The sequence below is a fragment of the Macaca fascicularis genome, chromosome 9 (genome assembly GCF_037993035.2).
Source record: "Macaca fascicularis isolate 582-1 chromosome 9, T2T-MFA8v1.1".
Taxonomy (NCBI): Eukaryota; Metazoa; Chordata; class Mammalia; order Primates; family Cercopithecidae; genus Macaca; species Macaca fascicularis.
In genome coordinates this window covers 24,091,013-24,108,089 of record NC_088383.1, presented here as the reverse complement: position 1 = coordinate 24,108,089, position 17,077 = coordinate 24,091,013, and the positions used below count along the sequence as shown (strand labels likewise).

The window sequence follows — 17,077 nt, the reverse complement described above, 5'->3', positions numbered from 1 at the left end:
TGCACCAGACCATTGGAAAATCTCAAATTGTAGAAATAAAAGGAAGAGAGGCTCAACCCTTCTCCTCCACTGCAGACTGCCAAGTCTAAGGGGGGCCAGAGTGGTGGGAGGACAGAAGCATTAATGGGTGAGAGTTGGCTAGACTAGAATTTTTTGTTTTGGTTTTGGATTTTGCTTTCCTCCCATTTTCTTTATTCCTTTTATTTTGTTGTCATTGTCTAAGATTAAAGTTGTTGTTACTAAGTTAAAAAAATAAAGCCATGATACCTTCCTGAAAGTTTTAAAAGGTGGGAACTATGAGACTAGAGACTAGATTTGCAGGGGCAGTGTGGAAAATCACACTGCTTTCTGCTATCTCCCACAGAGTCTCACTCATTCCATAAACACTAGTGAAACATCAGAAACATTCCAGAAGATGAAGAAAAATGAATCCGTTGTATTTGGACCTTACAACTATTTTGTGAAAAGTCAAAAATAAATCCCTCCAGGTGGATTTTGGGGTTCCTCAAACAATTGCTTCAGCTGAAGTTTGAGGACTGACTGAAAAAGGAATATTTGAGTCTGCACTAATAAAATGAGGTGAGGAAGCATGTAAAAGTAAAACTTTTTTATTCTTCCAAAGAATTGTGGCCCTCCCTGCCCTGAAGTCCAGAGTGGTTGAGCCCATCCAGAAGGCAGGCTGGCTCATCAAGCACCTCTCAGCGTGGTACCTGGGTGAGATTTTAAATGAGTTTCCCAGGGCACTTCTGTGACATGCTCTGACAAAGACGACTTGGTGCCAGGCAGAGCATCATTCCCTAAACAGCCTGCATCACTTTCTCATTATTTTTTAGTGCGTTGGTCTCTGGGCTGTCATGCCATCTTTGTTTTGTTGGCTTTTTAAAAACTTTTGTTTTAGATTCAGAGGGTATATGTGCATGTTTGTTACCTGGGTATATTGCATAATGGTGAGGATTGGGCTTCTAGTATATCCACCCCCCAAATATTGAACATTGTATTCAACAGGTAATATTTCAGCCCTGGTCTCCCTGCCACCTTTTTCCCTTTTGGAGTCCCCAGTGTCCATTATTTTCATCTTTATGTTCATGTGTACCCGTTGTTTAGCTCCCACTTAGAAGTGAGAACATGTGGTATTTAGTTTTCTGTTCCTGCATTAATTTGCTTAGGATAATGGCCTCCAGCTCCATCCGTGTTACTGCAAAGGACATGATTTCATTCTTTTTAATGGCTGCATAGTATTCCATGGTGTATATATTAATATATTACATTTTCTTTATACAGTCAACCATTGATGGACACTTAGGTTGGTTCCATGACTTTGCCATTGTGAATAGTACTGTGATAAACATACAATTGCAGGTGTCTTTTTAAAGAGTAAAATAAACCCAACCTATTCAGAGCATAAAAATTACTTAGAAAGTAAGCAAATAATAAAGTGACCCCAAGAAGAATGTTCACAAGATAGAGAAAGGACATAGAGGTAGAAGGTGGGTGGGTGGGAGGCCTGTGCTAAGGCTTCCAGAGTAGCTGGCATCTGGATTTGAATGACAAACAGCCACAACAGGACTAAGTGCTAGGTTATAATACTTGCTGGGGGCTGTCTGTGTGTTGTAGGCACTGTCCAAAATTGTTTACATGCATTATCTTATTTAATTCTCACAATTCAGGTACTATTATTAATAGTCCCATTTTACAGATGATAACACTGAGACACTCGGGGTTTAAGAAACTTGTTCAAGGTCCCAAGCTGACAGAGCTGGTCTGCAGACTCAGGCTATTCCACTCTAATACCATTCTGCTAGAATGACAAGCAAGAGCTTGTTGGGTTGGCTAACAGGGAACTCCCAAGTGCTAAGGCACAGAGACCTGTGGCAACGTGGTGTTTCTGAGAAGTTGGATGCTGAGTGTATCAGTATTGATAAAATGCCCAGAGAAGACTGGCATGAGTTGCTGGCCAGGTAAGCTGGCAGCAGATCAGGAAGGCTGCATTTTGTATACCATGCTAAGGGAGCTGGATGTTAGCCCGTAGGAGGAGATGGGGAGAGCTGCATTTTAGAAAGGTTATTTGGCTACTGGATGAAGATTGGAGAGAAGTGACAAAACAAGAGGCAGGGAGGCTAGTTAAGAAGCTTTTACAATATCCAGGTGAACAAGGCAAGTACTGAGATTGTAGTGGAACAGGAAAGAAGGTGATGGGGTTTGGTAGAGATTTAGGGGTAGGTCGAACAAATTTGGTTAGTTGATGAAGGAGAATAAGGGGCTTAAAAGGGGTTTCTGGCTTATGCTGCTGTTAATTAGGGAATGTAGAAAGGATGACAGTGAAGATGTTGAACTCTGTTTGGATCTGTTAGATATGTGATGCCTAGTAACACTTAAGGGCCCTGGTGGAATAAATGTGTGTTGAGTAGAGTCTTTGAGCTATAGACATATGTAAGAATAGATGTAACGACTAGATCTACATAATCAATACTCTTGTTTAAAATCACCAAATTTAAGGCCAGGCGCAGTGGCTCTGTAGTCCCAGGACTTTGGGAGGCTGAGGCAGGCGGATCCCTTGAGCTCAGGAGTTTGAGACCAGCCTAGGCAACATGGCAAAGCCCTGTCTCTGCAAAAAATACACAAATTAGCCAGGCATGGTGGTATGTGCCTGTAGTCCCAGCTACTTGGGAGGCAGAGGTGGAGGCAGAGGTGGGAAGATCACTTGAGCCCAGAAAGCGGAGGTTGCAGTGAGCCGATTATACCACTGCACTCCAGCCTGGGTGATAGAGTGAGACTGTCTCAAAAACAAACAAACAAACAAAAAAACAAAACAAACAAAAACCACCCAACTAAATTAAAAAACTAAATAAATAAAATCACAAAATTTTAAAAGTTGATACTGGATATTGTCATATGGAGTATTCCTTTTCACTCCTTTTAATTCTCCTGTACATTCATCTATGATTTTTTTATACCATGAAGATTATGCCAGTGCTGTTCATAGCTACCTTCATATATTATTATTCTTAGTCTGCTGATATTCATCATATTAGGACAATCTGAGTTTACAAATTTAACTCTTTTGAAATATAACATTAAGTGTATTAGCAGATATTACTAGGTTTTGCTATATTTCCTGTATGTTGTATGTACCCAAATATATTAGTAATAAACACACAAAGAATCAAATGGTTTCTTTATAATTTCAAAAAGAGTCCAAACTAAATCACAAGTTTTGCATAGCAGTGTTGAAAATGAGATTTTTAAATGCTGGAAGCAAGTAACATTATTCACTTTTAAAGCCTTTCATCCTTTTTTTGGTTTTGTAATATAATTCTTCAGAGTAATGAATGCAGATAGGAAGCAGCTAAATACTTAAAACAAGCTGTCAAGGTATGTTACTTCTTTCAACGTCTCCATTCCAGTCTATTGAGGAAATTAGTTGCACCAATGATGTTTACTTCCTTTTCTACATATTCAAATTTTTACTGTCTTCCCTTCTAGAGGAATATTAAAGTAGGATATTCACAAATCATGATGTCAATTTACTATTAAGATTTACCATTATTACCTTTTCCAACTTTACTGATGTATAATTGACAAATATAAATTGTATATATTCAAGGTATACAATGTGATGATTTGAAATACATTGTATAATGATTACCACAATCAAATTAATTAACACATACTTCTAGTTATTACTGTGTGTGGGGTGGGGGACGGTGGCAGTAAGGACACAAGATCTGCTCTCTTGGCAAATTTCAAGTAAACAATACAGTGTTATTAACCATAGTCACCATGCTATACATTAGATTGCCAGAACTTATTCATCTTATGACTGAAAGTTTATACCCTTTGACCAACATCTCCCCATTTTTCCCATGCTCCAACCTCTGTCAACCACCATTCTTTTTTTTTTTTTTTTTTGAGACAGAGTCTCGCACTGTCACCCAGGCTGGACTGGAGTGCAGTGGTGCTATCTCAGCTCACTGCAACCTCCACCTCCCAGCTTCAAGTGATTCTCCTGCCTCAAACTCCCAAATAGCTGAAATTACAGGCATCCGCCACCACGCTCAGCTAATTTTTTGTACTTTTAGTAGAGATGGGGGTTTCACATGTTGGCCAAGCTAGTCTCGAACTCCTGACCTCGTGATTTGCCCACCTAGGGCTCCCAAAATGCTGGGATTACAGGTGTGAGCCACCGCGCCCGGCCTGTCAACCACCATTCTACTCTCTGCTTCTTTAAGTTCAACTTTTTTAGATTCTACGTATTAGTGAGATAATACAGTATTTATCTTTTTATGTCTGGCTTATTTCACTTAGCATAATATCTTCCAGGTTCATCCATGTTGTCCCAAATGGCAAGATATCCTTCTTTTTTATGGCTGAAAAATATTGTATTAATATATACATTATACATACCACCACTGTAAATATTCTATTGTGCGTGTGTGTGTGTGAGAGAGAGAGAGAGAGAGAGAGAGAGTGTGTGTGTGTGTGTGTGTGTATGTAACATTTTCTTCATTCATTCATCTGTTGATAGATATTTAGGTTGTTTCTGCATCTTGGCTATTGTGAATAATGCTGTAATGAACATAGGAATGCAAATATATTTAAGAGCATGATTTTATTTCCTTCAAATATATACCCAGAAGTAGGATAGCTGGATCATATGGCAGCTTTTAATTTTCTGAAGAACTTCCATACTATTTTCCATAATGGCTGTACCACTTTACATTCCCATCAACAGTGCACAAGGGTTGCCTTTTCTCCATACCCTTGCCAATACTTGTTGTCTCTTATCTTTTTGAAAATACTCATTCTAATAGCTCATTCTTATCATAATGAGGTAATTTCTCATTGTAGTTTTGATTTACATTTTCCTGATGATTGGTGATGTTTCATGTACCTGTTAGCGATTTGTATACCATCTTTGGAAAAATGTTTATTTAGGTCCTTGGCCCATTCTTTAATCTTTTCTTTTAAAAAAATTGTAGAGAAGGATGTCTTGTTATGTTACTCAGGCTGGTCCCAAACTCCTGGCCTCGAGTGATCCACCTGCTTCAGCCTCCCAAGTAGCTGGGATTATAGACACAAGCCACCATGCCTGGCATTTACTATTGCTTTATGAAACTTCTAATTTTGTTAATGCATTGTTTTTCTTGTTTTGTTCAACTGTGTATCTGTGTTCTCTTGCATCTCATTGAGCTTCTTAAAGATAATATTTTGAATTATTTGTCAGACGATTTGCAGATCTCCATTTTTTTGGAGTCAGTTACTGGAACTGTATTCGTTTTCTTGAGAGTGTCATGTTTGCCTGATTCTTCACTACCTATATAGCCTTATGTTGGTGTTTGTGCATTTGAATGAGCAAACACTTCCTTCAGTCATTACAGACTGGTTTTGCTAGGTAAATATTTTCTTCTTTTGGGTTCCTGAGCTGATAAGATTGCCTCCAGGATTGCAGTTGAGTAGGGCTGCAGCCGAGTTATGTGGCTGCTGCTGGGTCTGCAATGGGGTCCATGTTAGTGGGTCTATTACTAGGGGCTTGAACAGGCTTGCATCCTGTCTGGCCCCTGGAAAGAATAAACTGCGTCCAGGACCTTGGTCTGTAGAGTTGGTGCTGGGTAAAGAATATGCTTCAGGTTTCACAGTTGGGTTTGCAGATGGTGGGCCTGTTACCAGGCGCAGATAAGTGTTGTATTCCTTCAGGTCCCTTGGAGTGTTCCTGCTGGGTTACTGAGTTGGTCCCTGGGCAAGAAGAATTGGCCATGGACCATGGCTGACAGGCGCTTGAATGGAATTACAGGGCTGCGTCATGGCTTACACTGAGACTGGGGTCTGCAGACATACCTCCAGAGACACAGACAGGTGTGCCTCCTACTGGGCTCCTGGGCAAGCAGGACTGCTCTTGGATCATGGCTGAGTGGGCCGGAGCTGGGTCACGGGGCTACTTCAGGCTCCTCCATCAGACTGAGGTCAGCAGCCTGCCTCTAAAGGCATTGATGGGCATGTTTCCTGGTAGATCTCTGGATGGACAGGACTGCTTCTGCCCAAGGCTAGGAAGGGACAGAACTAGATGTAGGTCCACCCCAAGATCTGCAGTGGAATCAAGATCAGTGGGCCTGCCTTTGGGGCACAGAAAGGCATAGCTTTCATCAAGCCCCTGGGTGGGCAAGACTGCTCTCAGACTGCAGCTGAGAGGGCTGGGGCCAAGTTAAAGGGGTATTTCAAGATCTGCTGTGAGACCGAGGTCAGCCGACCAGCTTCCGAGGGCACAAATAGGCATGACTCCCAGCAGGTGCCTGGGCAGGCAGAACCGGTCTCAAACTGCAGCTGAAAGTGGGTTTGGTTGAGTTACAGAGCTGATTCAGGGTCCACAGCTGAGACTGAGGCCTGTGGGCATGTCACCAGAGGCACAGGTGAACGTGATTCCTCCTGGATTTCTTGGCAGATGGTTCTAGTGGCAAGACCAAGTCCGCAGGGGGATGAAGCCATTTCTGGGTTTGTAGCTGGGATCATGGTCAGTGAGCCTGCCACCTAGGTGCATCCTGCCACTCAAAACAGCCCTCCTCAGTCTTGGGCTCCACCAGAGTTTTGCAGTCTTCTATCCAGGTCCCAAATCTCCCTCAAGGGCACTTTTGTCCATGAATGGCTGCCAAATTCTTGTTGAGTGGAAGTTCTCCTATTCTTCCATCTCACTCTTTGCTATTGTAGTTTACATGGCTGATACAGTTAGAGTAACTGATCATGCTTTGTGTTTTATAGGATAACACTGTGCTACGTAGTGCATAATAATTTTTAAGCATATATTTCAATATAAATAAATTTTCTTATTAAAATTGTATGCAGGTTACAAAAATAACCTCACAAAACAACAGCTTAAAAGATGAAATGTTTTCTGGTGGTGTCTAATTTTTAATGCTGAGTGTCTAATTAATTTTTAATGCTACTTTTTTTTGTACCCAGCAATTTTTTGAGGTAGAAGAAGAGAACATTCATTTGCAAGATGCGAGTAGTGTCAAAATAAATATTTTGTTAAGAAAACTGAAAGAGAAAGAAGAAGTTATTAAAGAATTAAAAGAACAATTAGACCAATATGAAGATTTGGGATTTCAAAAAATGGTAAGTTTCAAGGCAAGGAATAATTAATTTTAATATTTGTAAAGAAAGTCATAAATAGTTAAAAGCTTGATTTAATGATAAACTAAAATCCAATTGATGCATTTTGGGCATCTCCCCATAATATAAGCCAGTCTAACTCTTTTCTGCTCAATGACCTATTCTAGAAAACCCATAGCAATATGAATAGGAGCAATAGAATGGTTCTGTATGTTTTATTTAAATGAAAATAACTTACATCCCACTGCAAAAAAAAGTCCTACTCTAGAAGAGTATGGGAGTGGATTTTTGTTGTAACTGAAGACTCCCACCCTTTTTTTGCAATCAAGGTAGTTTGAAAGACACAAAGTTAATCTTTCCAAGCCAGAGGTTCCAAGAAGCCAACTTGGAAAAGAATGACATTTTAATAAAAATATCAAGAAGAAAAATCTCAGAGGATTTTCCCCTCAGTTTTTGCCGTTGCAATGGGAACCAGGAACTGCTTTACTGGTTAGACAAACTACTGAAGGGAGCAAAAATGGAATGAGTGAGAAGGCAGAAAGAAGAACCTAAACTCCTGTTAAGGAGGAAGTTTAAGGGCTTTGGAAAGTGTGGATCCTGAGAACAAATTCATTGTCATCTCATCTCATCTCTGCTCTGAGCCACCAGCTGTCTCAGGCCCAACCACAGTCCAGAGCTGGAGAGGATTTTGTTATTAAGTTCTAAGAGCAAGAAGCTGATTGTTTGAGTTGGAAAGGCTAACAGATACTGGGACCCAGGAGGAATAAAGGTCTATTGAATATCAATAGCAGGTATCAGATACTTCATCGATGGCATCTCTTGTCATTCTCACAGTTCAGTTTGCAGATGAAGAAGCAGAGACGGGGTGGTTAAGTAACTTCCTCACGGGCACACAGGTAGTAGATGGTAAAGATGGTACATATACCAAGGTTCACCTGAATCTAAAGTCCACTTACAGAGGGGGAGCTCTATCCTCTACAGTAAGAATTAAAGGTTGTAGTGAATATATAAGATGCATATGCATATAGAAAATGTATAGATTATAATGTATAGATTGTTATATTACAATGTGATATATTATAATACATTAATAATTATTAATAGATTAATACACTTAGAAATATTGACACATGCATACAGGAAAATCTGAAAAGTTACATGTCAAAATGTTAACACTAGAAAGAAACACTTATGGGTTGCTCATGCCTTTGAGTACAATCTATGGTTTATCTAAATCCCTCACTAGTACTCTTATTTAAAACTTCAAGGTTATAAGAGATAATGAATCAAACACAAACCATTCTAAATGTTCGTATTTAAACTGGTTTAAATGTTTGCTCTGTTTAAGTGTTTGTTTTGTTAATCTATTAGAAATCTTTGTATCTAGAAAAATATCTAGAAAAAAGTTGAACACCTAAGCAATACAGTATTGTGTCAATAGCATAGATCGAACAAAATTGAATTTTTTTTTATATGTCTTGGACTAGGAAGCACATTTAATTTTTGCATTTGCTTTTGAAAAACCTTTTCTTGGGTTTACATTTACCTCTGCTTTTTAGAGAAAACAGTTTAATAGAAAAGATTAAAAACTATAAGAGTTCTCTTTTAATCCTGCCTTGGCCAAAGACATCCAGTGTAGATGTGGCAAGGCAATTTTGATCCATTTATTTCCCATTTGTGAAATGCAACATGATACCCGCCTGGCTAAAGTAGAGAGTTATGATAAGAACACCTGCTGTGTTGAATGTAAATTGCTTCAAGTTCTTTGAAGAAATATTCGTATATCAATTCAGGTATTATAAAGAAATGCACAAATCCTTATAGCCATCAGTTTATGTTCCATAAAATGTACCAAACAGACTTCTGGACTGTTGAGAACACCCCAATTGGGTAAGACAGCTCCCCACACTCTTGAAATGTTTACACGTCTAACTTTTCAGCTAGTCACCTGGCCTGACTGGACATTCTGGGGAAACCGTGAGGATGGGCTGTGGCTTTGTGAAGAGGAGAGCAGGTGGTAGCCACACAGGCTCATCTGTAAGCAGGCTGTTCTCTGGCTTTCAGTGGCATCCAGAATACCCTGGTTATTCCACTGTAATTAACCCCCAAAGAGCACATTATAATTTCTGTAAACACTTTAAGATTTGAGGAAGGTGAGGTGATTCTGATTAACGGGGTATATGGATTTCTCCTGGAGACCCCAACAAAGCACAGGGCTCTGCTCTCCCCTCTTGACTGAGGGTGATGGAAAACATACATGTCACCATTTCAAGAACACAGATGCAAATTCCACAAAGGCAGATCATGGCTTATATTAAATAAAATGAAACACTTTTTTTTTTTTTTTTTTTTTGAGACAAGAGTCTCGCTCTGTCGCCCAGGCTGGAGTGCAGTGGCCGGATCCCAGCTCACTGCAAGCTCTGCCTCCCAGGTTTACGCCATTCTCCTGCCTCAGCCTCCCGAGTAGCTGGCACTACAGGCGTCCGCCACCTCACCTGGCTAGTTTTTTGTATTTTTTTAGTAGAGACAGTGTTTCACCGGAAACACATTTTTTTTTCTACATTCTCTAAGAACAAACTTTCCTAAAACCTCATGCCACTTAAGTTCTAGATGATCTTTTTTATTTGAAATTTCATCTGATTCAACTGCCCCCTCTAGTGGTATTTAAAAAACCCTTGGGATACCAAGTCTCGAATTAGATTGGGAACACTGAATTTGGAAAAACAATTAAAAATTTCAAAGTAGCAGTGGAAGTAAGTTGAAAAACGAAAGTGAAATAAACAAGCTTTATTTAATTCTGCAGTTATCTAGTTTACTCTTACTGATTATCAAGTTACTTCAATAGCCTTATAGTTAATAAGTAGTTGTAATATTTCTCATCTCCAGATGGGAACATCCTAAATGTTGAACTTTCCCAAGAGCAACTTCATTCAAGGGATGAAATGTTCAGGTTTTATTCGGTGGGAAATCAATGTGACTCAGCTGCATGCCATTGTAGTCATCAGGTTTCCATGCTGTCCGTTGGCTAATCCTCTTGAGAATTTATAAAGGAGGTTAGCCTTTATGTCTCTGTGATTGTGTGTGTGTGTGTGTGTGTGTGTGTGTGTGTGTGTGTGTGTGTACGCGCCTGTGCATGTGTTTTAATTTCAGTTGGAGCTGGCATTTTGAATAGACTTTTCATTTTTCTTTCTTATCCCAACACTGATGAGCCCCGCAACCATCACCCACCTACCTTCCATTGCTGAGCATATCTGCTTGTTGCTGACAGCTCTGAAACAGAGCTGTCATTCAAGAGTGGCAGCTCTGCAGGGTTGCACTGCCCAGAGTGCCACTTTCCTGGTTGTCACTCATTGGGAAAGCACCTGCTCTTCTCTGTGACTGTCATGAGGCATGGGCTTGCATCAGAACTCTACTCCTCCCCAGAAAATTGAGATGTCCAATTCAATGGAGCCTATGGAAGGGAAACTGCTGAGAAGGCACAGAAAGTGCTTTGAACCAGAACTTCTCAGACTTTACCACTCACACGCATCACCTGCAGGTGTTGTTAGATGCAGACTCTGATGCAGTAGCCCTGGGTTGGGCCTGAGGGGCTGCATTGTTCCCAGGTGATGCTGAGGCTCCTGGTCCATGGACCGCATTTGAGGAGCAAAGCTCCCAAGTACACCTGTTTTCAAAAATGATTCTTTCAAGATTCAATTTGGGATTCAGTTTGTAATTGTATGCATCTTGTGAATATTCACAAAAGATATAGCACATATGCTACCGCCTGAAGTCCTAGTTTTTATAATATGAAAGAAAAACTTGAGATTGGCAAGTTTCTTTACAATTTTGAAATTCCAGAATGATCAAGGATTACACACAATCTCTCTCAGAGTATAGTGTGGTTTAAACGGTTACATCCAGTTAACCGCCTTTTAATGATCTCCATCCTTCTTAACCTCATTTTATTAATGCAGTTTATTTTTTTAAAGTCTCATGGTTTAAGCAAGCACAAACTAGCAGTGTGGGCAGATGGCAGAAGGAACACCACCACAAAACCTGCCACTCAGAGTGTAACAGAGGACCGTAGCAGCTCAGAACGATCCCTTTGTTCATTTTGCTAATGAGTGTCCTCATTGCTGTGGGCGACTGAATAGTTAATTACTTGCAGTTCCCACAGCTGACAGATGGTGGGGACAGAGCTAAGGGTTAACCTCAGAAGAACAGGGGTTGTGGATTGATATGTGGAGGACAAACCCCCAGATTTAATGTGTTTTCCTTGCATCCTGCTTTCATACAAAGAGATTCTTAGAACCCGTAGTTAGGTATTAGCTGCTACCATTTGTAAATTTTACACTTCATCTGATGAATTCAAATAGTTCTTCTTTAGTTTATGAGAATCGGGTGCTCGTGTAATCCTCTGTGGATGTTCATATTCTGCCACTGTTAGGAAAAGTATGCTTAAGCCTATTAAGGCCAGTATTGTTTCTTTCTTTCTTTAAAAAAAAAAAAAAAAAAAAAACTTTTAGTCTGTAAATGCATTCTGTGATGGTCTCAAATTGAACAATGTGGGACAAGAAATTAATGACTGGGAATTCAGTGTTGTTTATTAACTACTTACTAGGTTTGTTAGTTCTCATTAGTTAAGAATGAATTGGGCTCAAATAATTTAAATGAAATGGTGAATCAAAGTCATGAAGATTTGGTAATTGAGCTTAGTGCAAAATTTAACAACATAGTTTAAATATTACTAACTCTTACACACACACACATACATACCATACGTAATTTCATTAGTAAGTCACTTGTTTTAAAGGACTTATTAATGTACTTATTAGTATACTACAAAAAAATTTAAATCACTTCTTTTTCTTTCAAACTGTTACAGGGGAAAATATTTAAATAATTTACTTCCACATATCCTTATACTAAATGAAAGTGTAGTTCCAAAGGGAAATCAGTCGAGAGAAATGATTTTGTTTTTGAGGGAAGATTTTATTTTTATTTATTGCAATCATGGAATTACTGTAAAAAGAATAAGTTATAATTCACCTGCGATGACCTTAAGTTCAAAAGTATTTTTAATGTCTGTAGTAATTTTTAACAAGGCATGTAGAATCTTCTATCTCCTTTGGCATAATAATATAATGACTAATATTTTGAGATTGCATAATCTGTTTATTATTGTACCACAATAAAGTGTAAAGTTCTGCACCAACTTCCCCAATCCATTACATCTTAATTTTTTTTTTTTTATGTGTGACAGTAAAATCTAGACAACCATAGGGAGTATATTCAGTTGTTTTCAATGGCTTTGAAACAGACAAGAAGAAGAAGGCAAAAAAAAAAAAAAAAAGTAGCTGTCCCAATAAGCGCGTCTATTGCGTAAGAAAAAGCTCTCCCATAATGGACATGGCAAGATTTAAACAAAAGACGCACATAATAAAAATGTAAATGAGTTTGCTTTACTAAAACTATAACTTTAAAGTCTTTTGTTGTAAGTTATCCTGAAACCTTCTTACAAGGTAATCACTGTTTGCATAGAGATTTAAACCGAAGTCTTCAATAGCATTAAACGCCTGCACAGACCCCGTGTGACAAGCATGCAAAGCCATGTTAATGTTCAGAATATGAATTGCCTCTGGGTGGCTCCTCCACCAAGCAGAAAACCAACTGTGTGGATATCCGTGTGCCTGATGGACTCCATGCGGCTCCCAGCCTGAAAACGTCACCACTTTGACATGTGATGTGCTCCTCATGACACTGGCAGCACTGACACTGGGAAATGCCACAAAGGCAACAAGCCCCCCTCCTTAGCCATGCACTCTGCCACCCCCTGGCGCTGCCCGTCCTGGTCCCCCCAGCCTGCCTAGTTACAGGCGGACAGCACTTCAGACACACACAGAGGGAAGTGTGGGTGGAGGGGCCCCAGCTGCCTCCCCGGACACAGCCTCCATAATGAATTGACCTGAATGATGAGGGCACACAAACAGTATGATATGCATTATTCCTGTCAATAAAATGTCCCCATGTGTTGAGGTCTTTGTACAGAATGTACTGGAGCCTTTCTTCCAGCAAGCTCTATTTAGGCTCCTTCCTTTTTACTATTCTTATTATAAGTGTGTAATAGAATTCAGAAAATTATATGATAGCTTTTCTGTATCTGTATTGTCCTTGTCTTGCATATTTAAATCCTTGGCTCCCTGCTTAGAAATATGGCATTCTCCATCTTTTAGGAATCTTTTCCCAAGGAAACCAGCTCTCCAAAATCAAACGCAGAAAAGGAAAATTTGGAGTACAAACTGGAAAATGAGAGGCTGCTTCAGATCATTTCAGAGCTTGAAGAAGAAATCCAGATCAATCTAAAAGAAAATTCAGGATTAGGTAACATTTTGAAATCACCTTTGAGAAAAATCTATGTATTGGTCACGTTGTAAAGCTCATAACTATGTTTGTCTTTTCCAAACATACATTTGTTTGGTTATTTACATTTAAAAGATCAATTTCATAGCCATCTTTGCTTTTTATTGAAGGTAGCATTTCTTACATGGGACAGAGGATATGTTTGTAGTTGTATCCCTGAGCCATGTCATGTTAACTCAGGATGTTGTTTCAAGACAGACATTGGCCTTTGCAAAAATTTGCTAATCAATGCTCCATTTCACTTAGAAATACTATAACCAAATAGAAACTTTTGCTGATTTGTTTCAGATGCTTAACTGATTATCTGAACTTGATAACACTTAAATGCTTAAGAGTACATATAGGGATATGCTTTGTGGGGAAAACAGAGTTAGCCTTTCAGGAAAGTATGCTACTATTTAGTAGTTACTTCAATTTTTGATACGAAGTTTAAATATACAATTTTGTTTGTATACTTTATACCCCTTTTCTTTCATACCACATGCGTTGGTGAAAGTTGTGTTTAAATCACCGAAGTTGTTAGAACATGTGGAAAAGGGAAAAATGTAATCACCAAAGTGAGATTGCTTTAATGTATTTTTTCATTTAACTGTGATCCGTGTGGTTATGTTAATTACATGATGTTGTCCTTAATCTGCTTATTCAAAGCAATGAGCAGGCAATAAAATGAATTATAGCAAAATATCAATGAAATGAGATATATTATATTAATATTATCCCTTGGATGTAAAATTCTACCATGCCAGTATAGTCTCGTTCTCTTCTGCTGTGGCATAGTGAGGCCTTTTAGTTTTGGGTCGTTCTTATTAAGTCATAAACTGCCACCTGCTAAAGCTCTTTGCATTGGCTGTGACTAACAGCAAAAATGTCCATCGCTAGTATTGATGAAAAGCTTTCAGCCCTCAGCCACACTTGGATCTTGAACTTACTTCTTAATCCCTATCTGACCAGCCATCTGAACAGCAGGAAGAAGGCTGTGAATGTCAAGGGCAGTTGTGAAGGTCACAGTCCTGCTAGGCCTTGTGTCCACCATGTCTGCTAGTGCCCCACAGCCTGCCCTGAAGCAGGCCGTTTAAATACAGGGGCATAAGCATGTAATTTCATGGTTGGCCTCTCTCTCCTTTTGTTTACAGAAGATGAACTTATAAGTATGAAAGAGATGGCAGAAAAGGATCAAAAAACTATTCAGAAGGTACTATAATGTTTTTACGTTGATAAATGACTCTTTTAAATGGAACTATAGGCGCAATTGGCCAAGTAACACTGTGTCCAGAGTGTCTTGTGACATAGAGGAAAATTGATCCACGTATTTAATCTCTCCCCACTATTTGGGAAGGGTTACTAGAAGCAAATAAGGACTCCATCTTGAAAACTCATGTATAGATACTTCTTTTGTTTGGAATCACTGACCATCTGCCTTGTTGATTTTAAGGCACCGAAGTTACATGACACAGAGAAGTCTGAAGATGAGCTCGCAGTTGAGGAAAAAATTATATTAAAAATGAACAGTCTTATTTTCAGATCAGATGTTGGTTGATGTTCATGGATGAGCTGGGCTTATGTTATCTGGTAAATATTTAGAGCAGGGAATTCTTTTGGTAGAACAAAAATCAAGATTTCCAAGGTGGGGTGCAATGGCTCACCCCTGTAATCCTAGCAGCTTTGCAGGCCAAGGTTGGAGAAACTCCTGAGCCCAGGAGTTCAAGGACAGCCTGGAAAACATAGTGAGACCCCGTCTTTATAAAAATAAAAAATATATAGCCGAGTGTGGTGGCACATATCTGTAGTCCCAGCTACTCGGGAATCTGAAGTAGGAGGATTGTTTAAGCTCAGAAGTTCAGGGCTGCAGTGAACTAGAATTGTACCACTGCACTCCCGCCTAGACAACAGAGTGAGACCCTGTCTGAAACACACATACACATACACCACCAACCCCCACAACAACAACAACAACAACAACAACAACAACAACAAGATTTCCTAGTGCATTCAATTGAATTCAGTAGGATCTCAGCAATTCCTGCTCTCCCTGCACACGTGGGGCTCCCCCACTCTGTTCTTGTTTACCCGCAAACTTCCCTGTTGTGGCTCTCAGTTGCCATTCTGTTATGGTCTATCTTCCCTGCCCTACTGGAGGCTCCATAAGGGTGGAAACTGCTCTATCTGGTCTCTTAGTGGGGAGCACAATGCCCGAGGCACTGAAGAATACTCCAAGAGATGAATAGAATAAGAATGCATTTATAGTTCATACAGTTTACAGATAAATAAGCAGATTCACATCCCCAAATTATTCCAAATAAACATAAATGTCTTCCAGTAACTGAACCGAGTATCCAATTTTAAGTTAAAATGGATTAAAATCAGACAAAATTAAGAATTTAGTTTCACAGTTGCGCTAGCCACATTTGAAGAGCTCAGCCACCACATCTGCTTAAGTTCAGGTACAGATTTCAACCAGGCCTGATATTGCCATTCAAGATATTCTTTTTTTAATTTTTAAAAATTTTTTGTCCTTTATTTCTTCTAAAAGATAGGATACATGTGCAGAATGTGCAGGTTTGTTACATAGGTATACATGTGCCATGGTGGTTTGCTGCACCTATTGACCCATCCTCTAAGTTCTCTCCCCTCACCCCCACCCCCCACCAACAGGCCCTGGTGTGTGTTGTTCCCCAGTCTGTGTCCATGTATTCTCAATGTTCAACTCCTACTTATGAGCGAGAACATACGGTGTTTGGTTTTCTGTTCCTGTGTTAGTTTGCTGAGGATGATGGCTTCCAGCTTCATCCATATCCCTGCAAAGGACATGATCTCATTCCTTTTTATGGCTGCATGGTATTCCATGGTGTATATGTGCCACATTTTCTTTATCCAGTCTATCACTGATGGGCATTTGGGTTGGTTCCATGTCTTTGCTATTGTAAATAATGCTGCAATAAAAATACATATGCATGTCTCTTTATAGTAAAATGATTTATATTCCTTTGAGTATATACCCAGTGATGGGATTGCTGGGTCAAATGGTATTTCTGGTTCTAGATCCTTGAGGAATACTCCATACTGTCTTCCCCAATGGTTGAACTAATTTGCATTCCCACTAACAGTGTAAGAGTGTTCCTATTTCTCCACAATAGGTACCAGCATCTATTGTTTTCTGACTTTTTAATAATCACCATTCTGACTGGTGTGAGATGGTATCTCATCGTGGTTTTGATTTGCATTTCTCTGATGATCAGTGATGTTGAGCTTTTTTTCACAAGTTTGTTGGCCACGTAAATGTCTTCTTTTGAGAAGTGTCTGTTCATATCCTTTGCCAACTTTTTGATGGGGTTGTTTTTTTCTTGTAAATTTGATTTAGTTCCTTGTAGATTCTGGGTATTAGACCTTTGTCAGATGGGTAGATTGCAAAGATTTTCTCCCATTCTGTAGGTTGCCTGTTCACTCTGATGATAGTTTCTTTTGCTGTTCAGAAGCTCTTTACTTTAATTAGATCCCATTTGTCAATTTTGGCTTTTGTTGCAATTGCTTTTGGTGTTTTTGTCATGAAGTGTTTGCCCACGCCTATGTCCTG

The 17,077-nt window shown here is 39.4% G+C and overlaps 1 protein-coding gene across 1 annotated transcript in view; it reads left to right on the top strand.

Moving 5' to 3' along the window:
* Window positions 1-17,077, top strand: part of C9H10orf67 (chromosome 9 C10orf67 homolog) — a 121,948-nt gene that overhangs the window by 21,039 nt on the left and 83,832 nt on the right. Inside the window, exons 4-6 of the mRNA XM_015455650.4 lie at window positions 6,952-7,107; window positions 13,320-13,467; window positions 14,640-14,698. Of these exons, the coding sequence (XP_015311136.3) occupies window positions 6,952-7,107; window positions 13,320-13,467; window positions 14,640-14,698 (363 nt within the window). The remainder of the gene's footprint in view (window positions 1-6,951; window positions 7,108-13,319; window positions 13,468-14,639; window positions 14,699-17,077) is intronic.